Source organism: Octopus bimaculoides, chromosome 3, assembly GCF_046866305.1.
Source record: "Octopus bimaculoides isolate indiv1 chromosome 3, ASM4686630v1, whole genome shotgun sequence".
NCBI classification, from domain to species: domain Eukaryota; kingdom Metazoa; phylum Mollusca; class Cephalopoda; order Octopoda; family Octopodidae; genus Octopus; species Octopus bimaculoides.
The window spans coordinates 44,677,126-44,702,762 of NC_142930.1; the positions used below are offsets into that span (position 1 = coordinate 44,677,126).

A 25,637-nucleotide genomic window follows, 5' to 3' on the forward strand; every position below is an offset into this window, starting at 1 on the left:
CATGAAGAAATTTTCATGTGTTGGCCCAAATCCTATATATGCTGTATTAAGTATTGCGGGAAGACAAGGGCTATTTTGCTGCTGAACGCTTTCGGACATGTATGTGTATGGTTCTCTATCAGTGTGTGTATTTGTAGGTCAGAAATACACACAGCTCTGCGCGCGTGCACGCACACACACACACACTTATTGCACATATAGTTATCTGCTATTAGTTAAAGATAAAAAAAAAATAAAATAAAACAAATATTTGCATCCATTACAGAGTAAGGAACTTAATATATGTATGAATCTAGGATACACACATAGGTATGATTCTTAAGATGGACAAATTACAATATTAAACATTTAATTTCAAAGTAATTCTAATTAATTGCACTATTTTCAACTATAACAAATTCAGATAGTTTGTGTATGATTGGTAGTCATACATTTACTAATTGTGATACATAACTTATATTTTCCTTGTAATAGGATTTAAAGTGTACAATAACTTCGAATACTCAGATTATAAAGTGACATCTAATCCAAATGATATATGAATTAGTTATTACTTTTTAGTTGCCTCCACCTTAGCAAAGATGGAGATGTTGTTTTCAGTCGTGTTTCAGAGGTGTGTGTGTGTGTATATATATATATATATATATATATATATATATATATATATATATATATCAATCATCATCATCATCATCATCATCGTTTAACATCCGCTTTCCATGCTAGCATGGGTTGGATGATTTGACTGAAGACTGGTGTTACCAGATGGCTACACCAGGCTCCAATCTGATTTGGCAGAGTTTCTACAGCTGGATGCCCTTCCTAACGCCAACCACTCAGAGATTGTAGTGGGTGCTTTTACGTGCCACCGGCATGAAGGCCAGTCAGCAGGTACTGGCAACGGCCACGCTCAAAATAGTGTATTTTATGTGCCACCTACACAGGAGCCAGTCCAGCGGCACTGGCACGATCTCACTCGAATGTCTTTACACGTGCCACCGGCACAAGTGCCAGGAAGACGACGCTGGGCACAGGTGCCATCACGATTTCACTTTCACTTGCCCCAACAGGTCTTCACAAGCTGAGTCTTGTGTCCTGCATAGGAGCCAGTCCTGCGGCACTGGCAACGATCTCACTCGAATGTCTTTACATGTGCCACCGGCACAAGTGCCAGAAAGGTGACGCTGGGCACAGGTGCCATCACGATTTCGCTTCACTTGCCCCAACAGGTCTGCACAAGCCGATTTTCGTGTCCAATGAAGAAGACATCGTTGGAATATGTGTGTGAGCGTAGAGATGTGTCAAGTATGTGTGCGTTTTATTGCGTGTATGCACTTCTGTGTGTGTGTGTGTGTATATGTATGTGGCTGTGTATATGTGCATGTAGTTGTGTGTAGGCATGTGTGTTTATGTGTGCGCGTATATATGGATGTGTGTGTAGGGTTGTTTGAGTAGGTGTGTGTGCATCACTGTGCGTGTGTATGTGTGTATATATGTGTGCGTTCGTCTATATGTGTGTGAGAGCACGCATGTATGTTTGCCATGCGTGTTGTCAGGTGTGTGGGCGGTATATATGTCAGGTGTGTGGGAGGTGTATGCATCAGGTGTGTGGGAGGTGTATGCATCAGGTGTGTGGGAGGTATGTATGGGTTGTCAGATGTGTGGGAGTTATATGTGAATGGGGGTATATATGGGTTATGTATGCATGGGTGTGTGTGTATGTGTGTGTGTGTGCGCGTGTATGTACGTTTGTATATGTGTGTGGATAAATCTGAGTAAGTGCATGCATATGTGTTGTGTATGTGTGGGGGTATGTGTGCGTTTATGTGTGTGTACGGGTGCGTGTATTTTTCATGTGTGTGGGTATGTGTACGTATAGGAAGAAATGAAATAAATTGTGAATAATTGTAATAGAATAGTGAATAATTGAAATAAAGTAAAGTGGATAAGGGATAAGGGGGATTAATATAAAAAAACAACAAGGAAAAAAGAAAAAAATGAAAAAAAGTGTTGCTTCGTTGTAGAGGAGACAGTCATAAGGAGGAGGGGCTGTGTTGAGTCCGAAGGGGAAAGCTGTTCGTAAGTTGAAAATATAGCGCTGTTCCAGGTGGAGTCGCGAGGGAGTGGATCCGTGGTGCAGAGTGGGGCCAAAAACGGAGATGTTAAAGCAGGAGTATTTGGCCAAGTGGAAATGATGGGCGACGGGGGAGTCTGAACCTAGCCGAATGTCCCTTAGGTGTTCGGTGAAACGGTTGGCCAGCCGGCAGCCTGTCTGACTCACATATAGTTTGTCACATAAGTTGCATCTGATGCAGTAGATTAGGTTGGAGGAGGTGCATGAGAAACTGTAGGATGCGGAGAGTGTGTAGGTTGGACCCTGTGGCAGAGGTAGTGTTGGTGATGAAGGGGCAGGTGTGACAGCGGGATCTGGAGCATGGGAAGGAAGCGGGTGGGAGGGAAGAGGAGACGGTGCTACGGACCAGTACATCGCCTAGGTTATGGGCGCGTTTAAAGGAGGACGGGTGGGGGTAGGGAAATGGGGTGGGTGGTGGGATCAAGCTGGAGGCGACGGATGGCCCATAGGATCCTCCAATGAAGGGGTAGGGTGGCAGTGTGGAAACGGAGTGAGAAGGGGTGCGGTTAGGGGATTGGTGTGGGAAAGGAGAGAGGGCGGTTGTGCGGTCGAACAAGTGTCCTCCAGAGGACCATCATGGTTTCCTGATCTCTTGTTCTAAAAGTCCTAAGAATCCATCCGGTCAGTCGCCTGCGTTTCATTGACAATTTAGCAACATGAACATGAAAGGATGCATTATTACTCATGTAAATACCCAGGTCTCGCACTGACTGTGCCTCTGGGGTTGCAGTCCCTCCAGGTCCATTGTATTTAATTTAGTTTTGCATGCTGATAGCACAAGGCTTGAAACTTTTCAGCATTAAACTGCATGTTATTCTTTTCAGCCCACTTGTATATTTCATCCAGCTGGAACCCTCGACGTCGTAAGCGATGGAGTGCCAACAACAACAACATATATATATATGTATGTATGTATGTATGTATGTATGTATGTGTATATGTATGTATGTATGTATGTATGTATGTATGTATGTATGTGTATATGTATGTATGTATGTATGTATGTGTATATATATATATGTATATATATATATATATATATATGTATATATATATGTATATATATATATATATATATATATATAACAGACATCATCCATTTGATCTGATCAATAGAACAGCATGGTTGTGAAATTAATGTGGAAATTCCTGGGCACTCCACAGACAGGTATACCATTAATATATTTCTCAGGGTGATTCAGTCTCCGAGAGAATGTATTAAGACTCGCCGTTTGAAATAAAGATACTCCTCATTTTTGCCAAGTAAGTTGGCTGCAGCAACGTGAAATAAAGTTACTTGCTCAAGGACACAACATATATACATATAGTGTGTGTGGGTGCTGCCTCCACTGCCTGTGTGATAGCCTCTCATTTCTTTATTATTCATGTACCTATCACTCACATTCTCTTTTCTTCACTGTACTATTTTTTTTTTTATAATTAGGGATGATGTTGGACTTGTCTAACACTTTCATGTCTCCTTTCTACTATTCTACCTAGCCCCCTCCAACAAATGATAGTATTGGATCTATCTATATTCAGTCCCTACTTTCTCTTTCTTGGTCATTATATATACTGGCTTGCATCACATTTGTCTACCCGATACACTCTACCAACCTCTCTTTGTACAAGTCTACAAGTTTGTGTCAGTTCCATAATAAAATGCTTGCAGTGCACTCAATAGATTTGTTGATGAATGATAGAGAAATAGTCATAGAGCAGTTGAAATGGAATATAGACAAATTCAACATAATGTTCCTCATAATGTAAATGCCATGATGGGAGAGAGGTACAATGATATTAGTGAAATGCAATGACTGGAGAGGTGGAGTGAGTGATAAGATAGTAACAAAGAGGTGGAGGCAGATTATGGGAGTTGAAGATATCCAAATATAGCTTTTATACTTTCCAGTCTTCATCCCGTCATTGCTTCTATAAATGTTTTTAATGCTTGCATGGCTTGGGTAGGTTGTCTCTTGCAGAGTACTTCATTATAAATTGTCATTTCTTTCATGATGTTCAGCCACTTGAGAGCAGTCTTCACTACTCTTTTCCATGTTTTCCTTAGCCTCTCTATTACAAACTCTATCTACATTGAACACTTGACACCTCTTTGTACAGTTGTCTTCCTTCATAAATATTTCAGGCTATATCAATGTCTTCACTCTTGAAACTACATCTGAGTTTTTTATAGCCAGTTTCTATCTTAAGTTATTTGAGTTCTATTGTTCATGCATACTAACATTACACACCCAACAGAGCATGCTTGCTTCATTTCTTTTCAACCTTCACAAATCCCCTAAGTTCATACCACTATATACAGTATGAAGACATTACAACTACTGTCATCAGTAATATGAGTAATGGTTTCTAATTTTAGCACAGAACTAAGTTTTAAGGAAGGGATGGGGTTTGTCAAGTCTAATGTACTTGACAAGTATTTTATTTTATTGATCTCATTAGAATAAAAGGCAAAGTTGATTTTAGTGAAATGTGAAAGAATTTTATTATTTCCTAACTAACTTGTCTGACAGTAGAAATTTCCAACTTTGTCACAGGCTACAAAATTGACTTTCAAAAGGATGAAATTAAAGTCAATAGCAGCAGGTTTTTAATTCAGAAAGTAAAGGGCATTTAGTTGAGTAGTCTACTATTTCTGTCATGCATATTAACAATGAAGTGCCCAAATATATCCTAAAATCCATATTAAACCCTAGATTGTTTATTTTCTTTGTGGAGCTAGATGTTACAAATTTACCCTAACTGTTCAAGATTCAGACTGCATGAACATAATTGATCTAGAGAGGCAGCATATACCTTTGACACATTGAAAAACATTATTTGTTTATCAAGGAAATTGTTCTGATTATTAATTGAGGATCTAACAATACCAGAATTGAAGTCATGAAATTTATTTATAACAGCAGGTATTGATTTAGAGGGGAGGGGGTGTTGTGAGCTAACAGTTTGGTTACAATTGTCTAGGAGGTAGTATAGGAAGCACTGAATGTTTAGAGGGGTTGTGATTTTTCTTAGAAATAAAATGTTTAAACCTGGTGCAATTTGAGACACATTTTCAGTGAAATCATTATTGGAGTGAAATATAAAAAAGGCATTGTGTTATCATTGAACAGAAATATAATTGATGTGCCAAGGTCCAATGTAATTAGCTTCTGTTTTGGTTAAAATAATCTGTTTTTTTTTTTTTTTTTTTTTTTTAATGTTGTGGAACACTGATTTATAGTTAGAACATCCTTTGCATTAACAGATGATAATTTGTAGGCCATGTATTATTTCAATAGATTCTTGTTTGTCCTTTATTTTCCAAGATGTCTATGGCTCAACCTCTTAGCATTGACAGCAGTTCTTAAGGGTATCAACAGTGGAAGATGCAGCCTTGTGGGTAACTGGAGAATTGCGATTGTTCTTGCCTATGCAACTGTAATGACGTGCCCTCATGTGTTGATGTTTTAAATGATTAATGTAAAATAATTTGAATGGTATGAAAACTGCCTTAAAACTGGAGTCAGAAAGCTAAAACATGGTTGCAAGTTTTGGGAAATCTCAAGGGAAAGAGAAAAATAATTTCAAGAAATTATTAATTCCACAGAAAATTTAATTTTTATGCTAAGGGGAAAATATATGTTTATGTGTGCATATATAGGCCATTTGTTTCACCAAAAAAAGATATAACCTTTTTGCATATTTGGGCTTATATGTTGCACTTTTTTTCAGATCACTTGTTTGCTTCTATTAGCTTAGGAATCATAGAATCTTGTTTATTTTCCAATTTAGATTTGCTACAGTATTTATTTGAAACTACCTTTGTCAAACAGGTTTTTATTCCTAAGTTGTTAAAAGAGCAAACAATTATATACATAAAATTATATACATAAAATTTGGGAACTGACTGAACAAACGCATGATGATTGTATCTAATAAATAAAAACTAAATTTTATTATTAAGATTTTCAGGCTCATTTAATACATTCGAATGACCAGCGATAAATACAACTCTTACAGGAAAACAGTTTAAAAGATGAAACTTTATATATATATCTTTCTTAGAAATTAATAATTTATTCTTCACAGATGAGGGTGATTTAAAAGAACTTTTACCTGCTGATTTACTATCCAGTGAACTTCAGAATGACTTCCTCAAAATTATTGGTGATGATTTAGGAACTTCTTCAGGTATTAGTTTTGTTTAATTTTTAACAGCAATGGTTACGTAAGCTTTCTTGGAGCCTCAGAACTATGGGCTTCTTTCCTTTCTGGTGTTCTATAGTAAAAGGGAATATTTTCACTCTTTCTAGTTGAACTTTCATAGAAAGAGCTTGCTTGCAGTATTTCATGTTTCGAGGGAAGCTAAATATGTAATTTGAATATATTTAGCACTTTCCCTAGTTTAATATAGACATTCAGAAGGCATCTTAGAATGACAATTTAAACTTTTATAGCATACAAACAGTGTGCCCATTAGCTTGGCCTGTGAGTTAATGATTAAGATCTCAAACAAGTTTGGCCTAATCTATTGCATAGGGCTCCTGAAATAAGCAAACATTGTAACACTCAGACGTCAAGATGCCTAGTGCAACACAACTCACCATGATATGACAAGATATGACACACTTCAGTATTAATTAATATTCTTGGGCTATATTTTAAATAAAACAAAGCACTCATTTAGGAATTTTTGTTTAATGCTTTGTAAAGATGGTGTTCAGTTTATCTTGTTTTAAAGGTGACGTTGTACAGTTTATTTTCAATTTTTTTCTCTTTAATGTTTTAGTTTAAAGTTTACTATATGAAAAAAGTAGGATGTCTTAACTTTAAAATCTTATTTTTTAAGAGGCTTTTCTTAAACTTTGTTAATTTAAATGACTAATAACCTGATAGAAAACTGCAGGTTTTTGAGTGGAATTGAAAGCTCTAATGGAATTTGATGAATTTTTAAGGTGCATCTTAAATTAACACATAATAATAGTATATTCAATTGAGATAACTAAAAATTTCATCATAGTCATTCTTTGTAATATAGGACTTTCTAAATAATAATATATATTTCAAAGTTACCTTGGTGACTATTACAGTTGTTGAGTTACAGTACTGAATTGTAATTTACCTCGTTTCTTGTTACTGTTGGAACCAAAGTTCCCCGTGAATCATGAACATCTGACATACAAACAATTTGTTTTATAAGAATATTTTGTTGGTCTATGATTTTACAATGGATCAGTATTTATAGTTTGAGTTAATGGGAACTAACATCGCATATTTTAGCACATCATCAGTTTTGAACACTTTAATAAAGCTGCTTCAAAATAGTTAAAGAAGTAATTTATCTTTTACAATTTTAATTGACTTGAAATATTATACTAGTCTGAATTTTTTATACATGTATCATTTAATATACACATACTTTTAACAACTTATAGATATTTGAAACCTAACACAGTAGGTTTTGCTTGATATTCAAATTTCTACTAAAATATTTAACAATTTTGTAGTTTTGTTTCTTGAAGAATGCAAGAATTTGAAGAGAGTAGTAGTGATCTGAATTGGTAATAATCATTTTAGTAGAGAGCAGAAAAATATTAGAAGGGTGTCAGGAAGAGAATTTATTCTACCTTGAAAAACAGCTTTAAAATGTTAAAATTGTTTCTGACAGCATCCATTTTTCTCTAAATTTTTTCAAATATTTCGACCAAAAACTTTTCAACTTTTTGTTTTTATATTGATTCTTTAACAATGGTTTTTACTATATGTTAGCACTTTCAGATATTTTAGCTTGTTGAAATAGATTATATTGCAGTTCAGTACATAGTCAATCTCTTTTGGTTTGAAGTCAGGGTCAGCTTTGCCTTTCTTTTCTCTGGGGTTGATAAAATAACAGCAGTTATAGGCTAGAGTTGAAGCTGATATTACTATCTCCCTTTTACTTAAATATTTAATGTTTTTTGCTATAGATTGAAATTTTATTTATAATTTGTAAATAAATTTGGATGGAATTGTTAATGAATTTGTCAAATAATAACTATTGGGAAAAAATACAACTTGGAAACAAATTCTAATGAACACATTTTATGGAACATTTCTGATAAATCAAGCATCATTCCTATCTTTGAATTATTTACCAAAAAATTATCTTGCAAAATAATTATTAAATATTATATTTCTTGTTAAATTATTTAGATTTTAATGCATGCTTGGATTTTGAATTTTGTTTTCTAATGTGATGGTATGCAATTAATATCAGCTGTCATTATTAGGTGCAAAAGCTCATGTCAAAACTAATTTTGATGCTATGATTGTTCTAGTTAATAAGATATTTGTTAATTAATATTTCTTATTAAATATCACAGATTTTTTTTTTTTTTTTCAAGAAAATTTCAGTTTGAAATTTAATTATGTTGTATTTTAGTAATTTTATAAACTTAACTATATATGAGAGCTAGTATGACTGACTTTGTTTTAGAAGTAATTTGTATAAATATTTTGAAATGTATATAATTGAGACATCTTTTTAGCAGGGATGTGTATTATATTGATATTAAAATGCATTTGTTTAAAGTAAGGTGGGGAGGGGTTTCCCCAGGCTAATCCTTTTATATGAAGCTATACAGACATTTTATTATTTCTCATGTATAATTAGGCACTATATTCATATGTACAATATTAACAGATTTTTACAGTTTCTAATGTTAAATAATAAAATTTTAAACTTAAATAGCTATAAACTTCTTAAATATCTTATAAAATTAAGAAAATTAAGAAAAATAGATCTTTATTTCGTACAATTCGTACAATTTTTAATATGTAAATGAAAATTCCATGTAAAACTGAAAAATCTTTTAGTTTTTTTCCTTTCTTATATTTGTAGTGCTATATTAGGTGTTTTAATTACAGTTTATCAATGATCTATTTGCGTGTCCAAATATTTCTATTGGTTAATGATGGCTGGGGGTAAGAAAAAGGAAGTAATTAACCAAATATTAGATATTTTAAATCAACCTGTATTTCAATGTAGCATTAACAAATTTGAAGCTAAACAAATTTTAAAAATTAGGTAATCTAAGTTTCATGAAGGATCTTTGCATACTTTACAGTGTCCTGAGCATCTATATTTGCTATTGGATTAAATGAAAGCAATTTGTTGACTATAAAAGTCAGTTTTCACCCAGCTGCTCATTTGTATATCATTATTTTAACAGTGGGCTGCCTCATTATGTGTGACCCACTTCGTGAAGTGGGTCGAAGACAACTGCCTGGTCTGCAAGTTTTCTCCAAGTTTGGTTCTGAGCTTGGTGGGCCAGCATTCCTTCAGCAAGTCCTGTCCACCGTTTCAGGTTGTCAATCCATCGCTATGGTGTTATTCTCTAGACCGTTAACACTTGTGCCGCTATTAGAACCTATTTCTCAACAGAATCACTCCCCTTGCTAATCTTGTCCTATATATATATTGCAGTTTTTGTTGTTTACATATTGTGCACAAGTTGCTGCTTGATGTGTTATCCTTTATGTGGTTTCTTATTTCATTCTATAGTTAAAAAGTGTGCATGTCCAAAAGCTATATGTAGCTAATATCTGTATATGTAGGATTCACTGTTTCAGAATTGGTGTATTTGCTGATATTGCAATCTTTTTAGATTTTTATTGTGATTGCTTGTCTTGCAACATTGGACCAGCACTTATTATCTGTCCTCAGACTGTAATACAATAGTTCTGTCATATAGATTATAAAATCATGGTATTTATTATTCAGTGTTTGAATTTGTACTCTGTATTTTGTAGTTTTTTAATTTATCATTGACTTACAAAAGGGTTGATAATTTTTTTTTCAATTTGATTGGGGAAAAAACAAATTACTATTCTATATTTGTGAGATGAGGAATTTATATTATGCATACTGTTTATATTAGTCAGACTGGTGTCCTAATCTTGATGGTTGATATCACTGTTTTGGCTGTTGTACAATCCAGTCTCTTTCAGGTATCTTGTGTTGAACTTGGTTGTTATATTGGGATTTTGAACCTAACTGTTTATTCGATCCATGGGAATGAGAACAGTGTCCTCCTATGAATCAAATAAAGGGTCAGGTTTGAAATTCTGATATAACACCCTAGTTCAAAACAAGATACCTGAAGAAGGCTGGAGCATACATCTGAAATGTGAAATCAACAATCAAGATGAGGACACCAATCTGACTAATATAAACAGTATACATTAAAAACAAAAAAATATTATAGAAAAACTTTATCTTGAAATCTTTTCCATGTAAATCTTCTGCTATGAAATTTTAATTATAGAATTATATACATTATACATTGCTTAATTGATAATTTTTCAATGCAAGTTATAAAGAGATCATACTCAAGTGAAATATGTCTGTAGCTGTTTATTTACTAACAGTTTTAAAATATTGTTTGGTCTCTTCCTTAGCAGTTGTGTTGTCAGTTGCTCATTATAATCTCATTTCAGGCTATATCTTTTTTAAAAAAGAGCCTTGAGACCACATCAATAGATATAGTTCCTAACTGCTTAAAAGATGTTATATTTTTTATCTCCATTTTTATAGCAAAAGATTAGGCAAATTATTGTTTGTGTGGGTCTTTAATTTTAAAATTGCTTTTGATAATTTGTTGAACATTGTGAATAAAATATGTAGAATTTATGCCTGGCAAACATGATGAGAGTGGTTAAACATGGCAAAGTTAATTTTTGTGTGTCTGTATGTGTACATGTTCTCTCTTTCTCTCTCCCTCTCTCACCCCTCTCTCCTCTGTCTCCCCTGCCTCTCTCACACACACACATTCTGTTAAGACATTAAAAATTTTATTTGTTTTTATTGCTGACTTTAAAAAAACAAAACAATATATATGCTAATATTAGATAATAGTAAGGATGGTAGATTGGTAGAGTGCTTGACAATATGCTTTGTGGTATTTAGTTATGTTGCTTTATGTTGAAATCTTGTCAGGGTTGATTTCTTGCCTTGCATTTTTCTAGGTGAATTAGAATAAGCATCAGTGAAGTACTGGGGTCAATGAAATCAACCCACTTCAAAATGTGGCCTTGTATCAATGTTAAAAATCATTAGGCATCAGCACATTTAAAAAACACTTCTTTTCGTATAAGAGTATTTATTCTTTGAAGTAATTAAGTTTTAACCTTTCTGCATTTTGGTTTCTACTTTTGTTGATTCTGTATATTGCTTAATTTAGAAGAAATAACAATTGCTCTTATATTCTCTAATTATGTCCATAAACATTATTCTAAAGCTTAAAATAAAATTATCTCAATATATATTCATAGCTAAAAAGAAATGCTGACTTAATGTGATTGATTATTGCATTAAAAGTTATAGGTTGTTATATTTGACACACTTTACCTCAGTGTACTTGGTAAAAATCTCATATACACCAATCCAGTAATAAAGTGGCTGGTACTTTGAAGATATAGCTATAAAGCACACTTGTAATGTGTAATGTATATAATACAAGCCATACCACCATGGAAAAATACTTTTAAGATACTGTTTCAAGACATTCTTGAACCAAAATCCTTGTGTGTATGTGTATGTGTGTGTTTTGTAAAAAGCATCTAGTTTTGTTGTGGAACTATATGACAGTTAAAATATTAGGTAATGTGAGCACATATTCAAATGACCATGATTTCCAAACTTTTTGGGATTCTGTTTTGTTAGACAGACTTGATGCAACACATGGTCTTCCATTTAAGTTTAGTAGACTAATTGACAGTTAGTATTAGGAGCAGGCTGTGGCATACATGAAAGCTACTAGTACTTGCCTGAGCAAAGCCAACGTAGGTGTAGATATAGGTGGTAGCGGCAAATAACATTTTCTACCTTCATTAAATAATAAGTATGTTATCAATGTGTGATAACAAAATCTGTTATTAACGCATGATAACAGATTCTCCTTCTAAAATCTAGAGCAGGACAAAATTTTATTCAACAAATAAATGTTTCTGTATAAAATATTCAATGCTTTGGTGTAAGATGTCTTAAGTTAACTTTACCCTTTCTGAATTCTATCTAATTAATGAGTGATTCATTTCACTATGGAAATTGTAAATAATATTGGTTTCAAATTTTGGCACAAGGTCAGCTAGTTTGGGGGTAGGTGGGTAAGTTGATTACATTGATCCCAGTGTTCAACTAGTACTTCTTCTATTAACCCTGGAAGGATGAAAGGTGAAGTCGACCATCTAAATAATATGCTAGCAAGGTTTTTTACTGTCTGATGTGTTAATTTATATTAATTCTTAATGTTTGATGCAGACAGTATTTAATGACAAGTGACATTTCATTAAAATTCATTCAGTATTTACCAGTGATACAGTTGGCTTCTATGAAAATAGAAAAGGATCCTCTTTAAGTGGTTTTTGACCCGCTAGGAAAAGTAGCCAAACTTACCTTAAAATTTCCACCCAAAAAGAAAAAAAATTACAAAATACATTTTAGACAACCATTTTACATGCAAAAAAGATGGAGTGGTTATGGCTGAAATGCTTTTGATCAGAAATCTGCTCAATCTGTGCTTACCTGGACCTAAATAACAACATAAATATAAAAAAACGGAAACCTTGAATTACAAAATATAATTGCTTGGAGAATGAAAACTTATGGGTACAGAAAAGGTGAAGAGAGATTTCAAACAGATCAACCATGAAAATAGTTAAGCACTAAAGTTACTTGTATTTTAGTAAAATAATACCTATTGAAATCAGAAATAGCATTACATTACCAGCATTGGGGATATTAATTTTTATCTCTGTATGAAAGGTAGATTATAAGGTATCAGAATTGTAATAAAAAAAAAATGTTGGGTGTGAACTGTTGTATATAGTATGTAAATTTGGTTGATAAAATGATTGAAAATAATCAGAACAGTGATTTTATGGGGAAGTTGTAATTGTGGATATTGAGACTGTTATGGTAGATAAAAATGTGTTGTTAGTGCTGAATGGTACCTAGATTATTATAAGCTCTCATTGTTAAATTATCATTTTAATTGATTTTACTGAAAAACAATTTACTGCATTAATAGTTCAAAGTTAGCAGAAATGCAACTTTGAAGCCATAGTAATAATTTGTTGAAAATTTCTTAAAATGTATTGAAAATCTTAACCAGTTACATAATAAAAATAATCGCATGTATAGTAAAAACATCAAAATTGTTTTATGATCTGGTGATACTCATAAAAGATACAAATAGTTAATTATCAAATAAAATTGTTTTAGTTTAAAGAAATAGATATAAATAAATATGAATAGTAAACATAAATTTAAAAAAAAACCCATGATTTTTCAAGTTTGTTGGTAAATGATGTGAAATTTAATGAAATCTTTTATAATAGCAATATTGCATTAGTGTGATGTGAGAACTGTTGATATAATCACAATGTCTTTCTCATTCATTCACACAAGTTTTCTCTTTTCTTCACTATCCAGGAGGGTCTGGAAATGCATGAGCACTCTCCTTTCTCCTTATATTAAATGTAGACATAAGAATGCTGTGAAGTTCAAATGAACTAAGTCACTGCTATTAGTCACTGAAATGAAAGCTTTCATTAATACATGTTTTTGTCGTGGCACATTAAGCTCTTTTCTAAATTTATTATTTAAAAATTAAAAAAAAAATTGTACATTGTCTCATGTATATGTGAATATATATATTTATATATCTACACATTTCCGCACACATATACACATGCATGCCCATATGTAACACCGTCTTCATAACAGTATATCATTTTTATATAGAAATATGCATATTGAATTCTATTAAAATTGTTTGACCATATTTCAAGTGGAATGAATTAGTTTTCCACTCCTTTTGTCAAAATAATAACATTCAGGAATTAATGCTCATTAAAATATTTTTATTAATTTACTTAGCATGGACAAACAGCATTTAAAACATTAGAAAATGTTATACTGTGATATAATTGCTCATTATTGACCAAATGCTATTAGTTTGAACTTAACTATAGCAGTTTAAGGAATAATATATTAGTATGAATTAAATGTTTATCATTTTGAATATAACTGTTTTCTGCTGTTTAAGCTGCTAAATCAGTCCTTGAAATCTTAGAATCTGTTCATAGAGTTGATAATTTATCTACTTAAATTTTTTTCCCATTATTCTTGGGTAAAATGCATTCTGCAGAAAAGCATAACATTTCAAGTTACCATTAATTAGTTTTTTTCACCAAAGTCACTACTATGCACTGATTAATTCTTGAAGGAAGTCATTGGGTAAGGTGGGTGGTGGTGATAGAAAAGTTTTTAAAGATTTAATCATTGTCCACAAAATTGGACAATTAAAAATCTAGGGAATTCAAAGAAAACTTCTTGGAAGAGGAAGCCTTGCAAAATATTTAACTGAAACATTGATTATATATTCTTTTTACTAGGTTACACATAGCTGCAATGTATGCTTTATTTTATAAAATATATTATTAAAAATTGATCCCTCCACCTCTTTAACATAGTTCTAATTTTAATTTTAGTCTGATACCTATTGTTGCTTTGCTTTTTATAATTTTACTTTATCTGTATGTTATTGTTTTATTTATATTTTACAACTTTTCCACTGGTGTTAGCTGTTAAGATATGTTGATGAAGGATGAGAATGAATTATAACTCGAGGAGGGACTTTTTAACTAATCAATATCATTAAAAGCTATAGGTGATTTTGTTAACAGGTGAATTACCTAAATTCAAAAAAAGGCAAAACACTCATCTATTTTTTAACTGAATGGGAAATATACTATAAACTTACTAAAAAAAATGATATAATTTTTGACTTGTTGGATTTATTACTTTTTTTCAGTTTTATTATTACCTGAGACTTAGTAAAAACTTTGTGGAAGCATAATGGTTAAGTGGATATGGTATTCCATAAATGTATTTCTATGCTTCTCAGTTCATCTGTCAGCTCCCCTCACCTCCACAAAACCAAGAAAAAAACATGGTTAATAGATTGTTATCAGGAAGTTTTATCACTTATCCTCTTAACCCTTTAGCATTCAGATTACTCTGTTTATTATAATGCTTTTTTATTCAAATTGTTTTGAATTAATCATGCATTATTTTATGGCTTTGAGATTTTGATGGTGTTTTTGTTTATTTTTAGAATGTCAGTGTAGGTTAGGTGTGAGGGGCTAAATATGGCCAGTTTTCATGTAAAGCATGAATATTTGGGTTGGATGTGGCTGGTTTAAGTGCTAAAGAGTTAATGTTATAAGCACCAACTCTGAAAACCTCTCCAAGTTTTGAAGCTTACTGCTTTCATTTTTATAGATCAATTGTCAGTATCTCAGCAAAACAATCATTAAGTAACTATTTATTTCCAGTATAAAGAATACTTACAAAGTATTGTTTGAAATATTTAACAATATTTAAATGTTTAAGTATGGTTACATGTACTTAACTTATACCACCCTAACTTAGTAAATTCTTGGAATATTATAAACACTTATTGATGTTGCTGTTATTTCTAAATATCAATACTGAATTAATAATGTTTAGTTGACCAGACTGACAAAATGAAAGCTGTTCAATAACAACAGCTTCTTGATCCAAGTCATGTTGCTACATTACTCTAAACTAAAGATCCCCATAAATTGGTTGGGACACTGCCTATATTTAAACAGATTGCAGTGTTGGTGTCACTGCTTCATATTAGATTAACAGGTATTCCCTGTCCATTAAGTTAAGGCATGATTGTTGGTCAGTATGGGTTGAAACTCATCTAAATCATGTGCGCACACACACACGCATTCAATAACCTGGGACTAAAGAAAGGGTACTTAATTTATTTAAATGCCAGAAATTGTAGCAAATATACAAACTACTAGCCTCTGACAGATATGCATTTTAACTCTGTTGGTTATATGAAACATTTTATGCTGTTCTTACATAGCAATGTCATCTAATTTAAGAATGAAGAAAGGATTGTAGTATGTGGATGTATGTTCATCCTGTTACTTCATTATCAAAAACTATGAATCTATTTGCCTTACACTAGATATCTCTGCTGAAATCATAATTCTTGGACCAGACTATATCTATTTTGAAATTTCCTTTGGATCCAGATTTTTGGACAAACTTGACATCTTCATCATTGTTGTTGTCACTTTTATTGCTGCCTACACCACTTCCCCTGCCATCAACATTTTTACACATCTCTTTTGTATGGGCATGGGTTGTCATGGCTGGATGTTTCCTTGGCAACAACTCTTTAAGTCCTCTTTTGTGAGGACTTAAAGGGGTGCAGTATACTTATTCATAAATATGGAACACGCAGGGTATATATACTATTCTCACTCACCTTCTCTCTGTCTTCCTTGCCCTCCACTATTTTCGCAACTGCCTACTGTCTGTACACCTGCAAGTACAGGAATTAAAATGGCTTCACCTTGTGATTGAAACCAAGTTACATAGTGCAACTAGCAGATCATTGCTTGTTGGGAGCTTTCCTTCTTTAAATCAACATGTGCATGCGAGTGCAAAGTTGTGTGTGTAGGTAAGTCCTTCAATGCAAGGAAGGCAGCAGTATTCCAGAGTGATTGATTTTTAATGTTATGAAGCACAGGACTGTGGAGGGAAGATGTCCAAGGCTACATGTCAAAAAAATATTTGTATGGGAAGCGGGGCTGTGGTATTCTGATCAAGTACAGTTTATCACTGAAAATGGGATGTTGCAAGTCACAGAGCAAATTGGAAGAGAGTGAACAGGTATCATTGTTGTGGGTGAGGAGACAAATACAGGAAAGGAGATGTCAATCTATGCAATCAGTGTCTCAATGGACTTTTATTTTTGTGGAACGGTTTCTGGTGCTAGCATTGGAGGAGTTGGCTATAGCTTTAACTTCAAAGTTCTTGTCTAAACTGTCTTTAACTTGCACTAAAGTGCAGACGACCATGCTTAATATCCCTCATGTATCTGACATTACACCCTACCATCTTAGAAAAATGAAGGGTGTAGCGTAGTGAAGAGGAGAGTTCTAGATACACTACTAGGGTGCAGTATTTTTTTTTTTTTAATATTTAAAAATATTTTTGGCTCTTTACAAGTTCAGGTTTCAAATTGTTCTGTGACTTCTTCTGCCATTGGACATAATGTGTTATTTGGTTTGTCAACAATGTTCAAAACATTTAGAATAGGTTTCCAGTGTTGGCATATCCTACTCTCGCATTCCCATCAGTCTTGAAGGCTCTATAATGGAGTTTGCTTTTCTTCATGACTAAAAGATAAAATATATTTTAAGTCTTGGGAGAGTCATTACACCAATAATAATAGCAAACATACAGGCTCAGTTCCATGTCTTTATTCTTAGTCAATTGACCAATTATTTACCCAATCATTTAGTTAGTTTGTTAGATTTTTAACCAGTTGACTAACAATAAAGAAGTGGAAATAAACCTATGTATTGTTATTATTGGTGTAATGACTGACCCAAGACATGGCAAAATTTGTTTCAACACATCAGGAGCCTTGCAAACCAAATAAAAAAATAAAATATATATATAATATTTAATGTGTGTGTGTGTGTGTGTGTGTGTGTTTCCGCCATAAGGTTAATTTTTATTCGTCTGTATAAAATATATAAATAGAACTGATAAGAGAAGTGAAGTGAGAGAGATGTTTACTCCATACATTTACAGCTGTTTAATCTTTTTAACACAGAAAATTTATATATAACGTGTATATATATATATATATATATATATATATATATATATATATATGTTTCTCCTGGCAGGATAATTTTCATATTCATTCATTCATTTATTTATTTATGTATGTATGTGTGTATGTGTGTATTACAATTTATTCGTGATCAGAGACGTTCGTAAACTGAGGTACTAATGTATTAAATAAATATGAAAAAGACAGGAAATAAAGCATGATTTATTTATCACAGGTGTTAGAAAACCGAGGTACTACTGTGTATGTATGTATATATATGCAAGTAAAAATAAATACAAAAAAGGGGGTTTTGTATGATTGTGTATAGAGGAATATATTATTTTGTTTAAAAGAGTTCCAACACTGTCTGTTTTTTATGTTTTATTTATATTCCTGCAAAACCAATGTGGGATATAGAATATGGAATATATAATATAATATACAATATATAATATAAAATAAAAATGGATGGTACAATGAAATAAAGTATTGAATGTCTTATTGAATATATGGAATATGTCTTATTGAATAGATGAAATATTGAGTGTTCAATATAAAGGATTAAATATATAAAGGCGAATACGTATTTTCTATACCCTGTGGTATTTCATCATGGCCGGTATGACAGAGTATGTATGTATATGTATATATATATATATATATATATATATATATATATGTATATATATAATTATATATATATCATCATCATCATCATCGTTTAACGTCCGCTTTCCATGCTAGCATGGGTTGGACGATTTGACTGAGGACTGGTGAAACCGGATGGCAACACCAGGCTCCAATCTAATTTGGCAGAGTTTCTACAGCTGGATGCCCTTCCTAACGCCAACCACATATAATGTGTTAACATATAATGTGTTAACACACACACACACACACATAATCTGTGCTAGCATATATATCTGGTTCTTCTGTGTTAAGATGGTTATTGGATAAATTCAACTTCTGAGTTTCTTGACATGCACTGCTACATTGAGTCGCATTATTTTCCGCAGTTGACTTTTATTGACAGTTTGATTTCATATTCCTGAGTAGCTGGTCACTATGCTGCATGTTAAGAAAAAATGTTGGGAGGGGAGAAACATTGTGTGAAAACATTTTAGTTAAAGCAAAAAGCAAGAAAATGGAAATCATTTTAAATAGGCATAGTTTTATTACATTTTGATTTGGATAATGTTCTCCTAAAGTTGTTAAAGTATATTGAACATATGACTTGTAACAAAATATATGTTAATTTTGAATTTGTGTTTTAGAATTTAATGGAGAATATGATTATAAGAGACACCATGGAATTATGTGGGAATACTGCATTATGGTAGAAAATAGGTTGACAGAAAATAGCAGTGGTAGATTAAATGCTTTATCCTTAGGTAGTCATTCTCTTCCTGTAAAATGAATTCAAATCCAACTTGGGCAATTTTTGCTTTTCATCCTTTTGAAATTGAATTATTACAAAGAAAAGTGGCTTTACTTGATTATTCTCATTTCATAACAATTGTCCTTATGTCTTTTGCAAAGACACTGAATATGTTGTTTCAGTTCTGAACTTTTTTTGCAGGCTCTATTTTAAATTTTCACACACACTTCCACAGAGGTGTGTGTGTGTGTGAGAGTGAGAGTGAGAGAGAAAGAAATACACATGTTTTAAAAGATTGTTCTTTCAATATTAGTACTTGATGTATGTGCTTTTTAACGAAATTAGCTTGTGGCAGAAATAAATGAATATTTATGAAGTTTAAACTGGAAAGGATTTTTTATATTTAAGGGGGAAAAAACCCCCATTTTGTTTTGGTTTCTATGTAACACTTTGCTACATTAATTATTTAAAAAATTCTCTATGATCATTTTTCTAATGAAATATATTTTCTGAATGTCTCAAATAATGTTGGTAATAACAATTTGGAAGGATTTACTAAAACAGTTGTCATTACTAAGATGGTGGTTTGAAAATAATTTAATAGGTTCATATATAAACTTATTTGCAACAAGTTTTAATTTTAATATGAGCTCTTTATAAAGGATGATTTGTTATGCAATCAGTCAGTCTCAAACAGAGTAGTATCAGTATTTTCTGTATATATATATATATATATATATATATATATATATATATATATATATATATATATATATATATATAGCAATGGTTTTCACAGATAACTCACTTGATATATTTTGTGTTTTCAGTATTTATTTGTTGTCTTACTCCTATATAATGAGAATATTTGCATATATTTCATTGTTTTTTTTTTGTACATTGCAAAAAATTAATACTCACTTGAATTTAAATATGTAATTGCAAGTAATGGAAAAAACAGTTGTTAATATATAGCTAATTTTTTTTAAGAAATGAACTCTTACAATTTGTTTATATTGGCAGTATTTATCTGTTGGTATGTTAACATAAACATTGGCATTTTAAAAGATTTTATGTTCATTTTTTTCTCTCATTTGAGTGTCAGTATAAAATTATTATATCAATTGAAAGACTGTGCATGTTTGTGCGTGTGTATGCACATACACACATGCTCATTTTATGTAATAAATTTCATTAACTTGACTATTTTTACATAAAATTCTGTTTATTTTATAGTAACACATGCCCTTTCTTTCCTTTTTAAACTTAGATATTCCCATGGAAAAGGATAATTTGGATTCTCATTCAGAAGTCACAAGTAATTGTTCGGAGAATAAAGATAACATTTCTGAAAATTTAGAACAAATACTTAGTCCTGCATTAGATGTTGGCAAAATGTTGTCTGAGGGTAACATAGTTTTCAAATTATTAAGAATACTTCTGCCCCTCCCTGCCTCCTCCATCATCCTGCTATAATCTCTACCCTATAAAAAGAAAAATGAAAAGGTGTTGCATTTTTAGAAATATGCCATCTTGAAATAAAGTTTTTTTGTTAGTTAATTTTGATTATATCATTTAGTTTTCATGTTTGCATTGAAAATCACATTCCCTGTTTTTATTCTGTTCATAAGTTTAATTCTGTCATTAATAAGATTACATGTGCATGTAAGGTAATAAGTGCTTCAGATCACCAGGAATTCCTGGGTAATATTTAAACAAAATATTTATGTAAATCTCATTACATGAAGGTTAACATGTGATTTCACTAGATAAATGTAAATTCCTTTTTCAGTGTGTTTTATACACACCCTCTTAATTTTTTATAAAGTTCCACCCTTATGTACAAATATATAAGCTTCAGATTTAGCAGAAGCTAGTCTGGATTTGAATGATTTCTGAAAATTTAAATAAGTTAGGCAGCAATAGCAGGAGTGTTGAATTCTAGAAAGACAGTGGAGTGAAAAGTTCCAACTATTTCTTTCGCCAAATATTTGGAAGAAAGCAGATCCACTCAGTCATGATTGAAAAACCATCAACCATTTACTTTTATTTATTCTAATTCATAGTATTTCATATAATAACATTGGGGTGCAGTGGTTTGCAAACGTAAATGAAGTAAAAGTGACAAACAAACAAACTGGACAAAATTTGTGTATTTTTGTCATGAATATAATTGACATTTAAGAAACCATATAACATGACTCTATATAATATATTGGCTAAATAACTCATTGTACATAGAGATATTTTAAAAAATTTATTTAACTTCACTTATGCTGTTTGACTGTTATTTACCTGATTTACTTGTGATTGTGTAGTTGTGCAATATGAATTTCATTGTATTTCAAACACTAATTTCAATAAATATTGATTGTGATTGTTTTGCAAAACCACTCAAACTTCATGATTATTCTAGATTCTAGTAACAAGTGTTATGATGACAATGATTGAATGAAACACACATGAAATGTAAAATATCTCCTCATTCCAGAATGACAAAGTCTTGAATATATCATAATTAACAGAAATGTTGCTTGATATTTGTAATTTCTCTCAGCTACCAAATTCATTGCTACCACAGATATCCAAGTTTTTTAAATAATTATCTTATGATGTTGATATCAGATAGGATATTTTGTTTTGCTTTGATAAAACTGAAAACATAGTTTATAGCCACATATTGAAAATTGAATTTTGAGAAAATGCGTTTAAATATTCTTATAGGTCTTGCCCACATTGACAGTAAAACAGTAGAAGATATATTTAAGGGTGTGTTGAGTTCAGAAGGAAATCAAGAAGGTTCTCAGACGACAGGTAATTTAAATGTTTATAAGATATATATATTATATTTGATGATGAACGCCACCACTATCACATGACCTTCACTCTCTCTTCCTTTTCTTCTTTCCTCCCTTTTCCCATTTCTTCTTGCCTTCCTTTTCTTCTCCTTTTCCCCCTTCTTCATGCTGGCATGGGTTGAGTAGGCTGTCACATTCCGAGTTATTTCTTATTTGAACTTACTATTCGACTGCTGCTTGCACATGTCATTTGACATGTCATTTGTCCTTCTAATCGTCATCTACTTCACAGAAATGTACTGGGTACATTTTCTTGTGTTAGTAACACTAGAGAGGTTGAATAAGTTCCCAGTGAGGCAGCACCAAAAGTACCTTCCAACCTACACTGTCTCTGTACATTTGCTCAGATGCCTGAAGAGGGGTACAGGATAGATAGCAATGGCATTAGAAGGACCAGAATGAGTGTGTGAAAGGAGTAAGTATAGGATGGAAAGGCAGGATTGTCTCTAGTATTAACATGCTAGTGAAATATTACACTGCAGTGGTTAGTTGAAGGTAGAGGAAAGAGAGGGAGAAAGTGGGGAATGCAGTAACCATGAGAGACAGAGAGAGCTATTTTGTTGTGCTATTAAATTGTGCCTTAGATGGAGTGGTAGGGGTGGAAAAAGAGAGAGATGGAATGTGATGAGAGTTGAAGAAAGGAAACATTACAGATATGTAATTATTGAGATGAGTTTGTTTGGGTAAACCCTTCAAGACAGTGCCCCAGCATGGTCACAATCCAGTGACTGAAACAAATTATATATATATATATATATATATATATATATATAAAAAATCGCTTTTTAACATCCACTTTTCCATGCTTCCATAAGTGAGAGTTCTATGGTTGGATGGCCTTTCTGTTGTCAACCCTCACCTGTTTTCATGCAGGGTAATATTTCCCTTTGGTCAAACATATTTTTGCAGATTATTGGAAATGAATGGCACTGTTTGTATGACAGTGACAATCATTTACAGCCATCAAACAATGTCAAGAAGGGCACGGACTCACACACGCATGTGTGCACGACAAGCTTTTTTCAGGTTTTCCTTACCATTTCCATTCACAAGGCTTTGTTTTGCCCAGGGCTTTAGTGGAAGACACTTGTCCAAGGAGCCATGTAGTGGGATTAAACCCAGACCCACATGGTTTGGAGGGAGACTTCTTACCACACTTTTTTTTACTGTTTATTGGATTGTGTACATGATGTGGCTGTAATTGAATAAACAATAAAACCTTTTAGTCAAACATACTGACCCCAGTATTTATTTTTAAGTTTGGTACTTATCAGTGTGTTTGTTAAGCTATTATGTTGCTGCACATAAACAGCATTACCAGTTTTAAGAGGCATGAATGTAAACACTTGCATGTGCACACATGCTCACACACACAGCACCCCCCCATGCCATGCAATTTCTGTCTATCAAATTGAGGTTATAGTGAAAGACACCCTTGGTGCTGCAGAGTGAAAAGAAAACCAGACTGACATAGTCATGAAGCAAACTTTTTATAATATATAGTTATGTACCTGTTCCTATATTAGTGATATTTCTCTCTCCAGAATCTACTGCAGAGCAGCTTTGTTCACTGGAATCACAGTTTCAGTTAGCTGTATGAGCTTTTCTCTATTATGAAAATAATGATGTAATACAATGTATTAAGTTTATTTTGAAGTTTTATGAATGTATGTGTGTGTGTTTGTGTGTCTGTATTTGTCCCCCAACATTGCTTGACAATCGATGCTGGTGTGTTTATGTCCCCATAATTTAGCAGTTCGGTAAAAGAGACCTATAGAATAAGTACTAGGCTTACAAAGTCTTGGGGTCAGTTTGCTTGACTAAAGGCAGTGCTCCAGCATGGCCGCAGTCAAATGACTGAAACAAAAGAATACTTTTACTATGGAAGAATAATATTGTAGATACATAATGTTATTGATTTTGTTCCATAGTTAAGATTATTTACTTCATGATGGAAAGTGAAAAATAGCACCAGCTATCAAAGTATCAGAGGTAGCAAATATATAAGAGGGACTGTAGCTTTCAGAAACATGTCTCTTAAGACTGTACATTCAGTACTACCCATGTGGGTGTTTATATCCAAAGAATCAAATGTTTAAGAAAAAATACAATTTTAAAAGAAACTTCTAACCTTCTTACAATTTTCAAGTAACTTTGGAATTGCTATGAATTTTAATTTAGAATTGTTTTGAAACAGATTTTAGAAAATTTTTACAGATAACTATGAAAAATTTATGTTGTATATTCTGAATTTTTCTAACATAATGAGATAAATTTTGTATATTTATATACATCAAATGACTGTTATTGTATGTTATTGAATAATGAATGTTATTGAATCTTGATGTTATCTGACATTGTGTTTTTGCTGTGATTATTGCATGAATTTTAATTTTTATTTTGATATTTTAATCTTCAACAGGAGATGACAATTTTACTACTACATCAAATGCTGCAGAGCAAACACCACAGCAGCCATCTCTTCCACCACCACCGCCTCCTCCACATCCACCTCCTTCGCCACCACCATTGCCACCAGCACCTCCATCTGTTCCTCCTCCTCCACCTCCCTTACCACCCGCAGTGCCATCATCACCTCCACCTCCTCCTTCAACTCCTCCTCTGTCCAATAATCACATCTCATCAGCAGTACCTGAGCAACATGTACAACAAACTCAACCTCACCTACAACAATCTACATCTGTTGGACAGTTTAGTGTGGATCAGTCAATTTCATCTCCTTACAGGTTTGTGGAACATTTAAAAAAAATATTAAATTGTTATTCTGTTGAATTTATATCGGATGGAAAGTACTATCCTATTTTAAACAGTTTATTATAAGGTTAATTAGAAGACAAAATTTAATATATTATTTTGATAATATTATTTTGATATATATTATTTTGATAATTTTTTTTAGTAATATATTTCATGATATATTGTGATAAAGTAATTCCAATTTTATCACTTGTTGGATCATTTCATATATAATGCCTATGTTTATGTATACACTCCCCCATGCATCTCTTTCTTTATATGTGTTATTGATAAGTTTGGGCAATTAAAATAGAAAAGACTTGTTTATACTTGATGTTTGAGCAGAACAGTACGAGTCTGTTGCCAATCAAAGAAAACATTTCTTTAGTTAACAGGTAGTTGATCAAAGAAAACATTAAAGTAATTATTCCCAATCCAAATAAATCTAACTTTGTCGTGCATCTTGCAGGAAAATTTAAATTACAGGTAATAAAAAATAGGAATGAGGTAAATTTGAAAAAAAATACTTATAAATCAAACACACACACTCTAACTCACTCACTCACTATTCCTAAAAGTGCTTGAATTGATACTGTTATGCATCTTTCATCCATAGAGAATCAATGGGGTGGGGTGGGGTTGGATTTCTTCCAAAATTTGCAGTGCTCAGATATGAACAATAATGGCTGAAAGTGTAACTCAATTGTTTACATTGTGAAACCATGTGTTTTCATGAATGTACTAACAAGATTAGTGCTGAAACTCTTATTAAAATTTGTCATTTTGGT

General features: G+C 32.4%; 1 protein-coding gene across 50 annotated transcripts in view; it reads left to right on the forward strand.

Annotated features, from left to right (window-relative positions):
* LOC106883022 (histone-lysine N-methyltransferase 2C) overlaps positions 1-25,637 on the forward strand; it is a 218,650-nt gene that overhangs the window by 62,254 nt on the left and 130,759 nt on the right. For 33 of the 50 annotated variants that reach the window (XR_016241013.1, XR_016241014.1, XM_089348824.1 and 30 more), the window contains 5 exons: positions 6,227-6,328; positions 9,349-9,483; positions 20,505-20,642; positions 21,959-22,048; positions 24,515-24,839. Coding sequence is in view for 48 of the 50 variants with exons in the window: in XM_089348824.1 (XP_089204950.1) it covers positions 6,227-6,328; positions 9,349-9,483; positions 20,505-20,642; positions 21,959-22,048; positions 24,515-24,839 (790 nt within the window). In the remaining 2 variants the exon portion in view is untranslated. The remainder of the gene's footprint in view (positions 1-6,226; positions 6,329-9,348; positions 9,484-20,504; positions 20,643-21,958; positions 22,049-24,514; positions 24,840-25,637) is intronic. The other 17 variants (XM_089348830.1, XM_089348835.1, XM_089348846.1 and 14 more) reach the window with 2 other exon arrangements.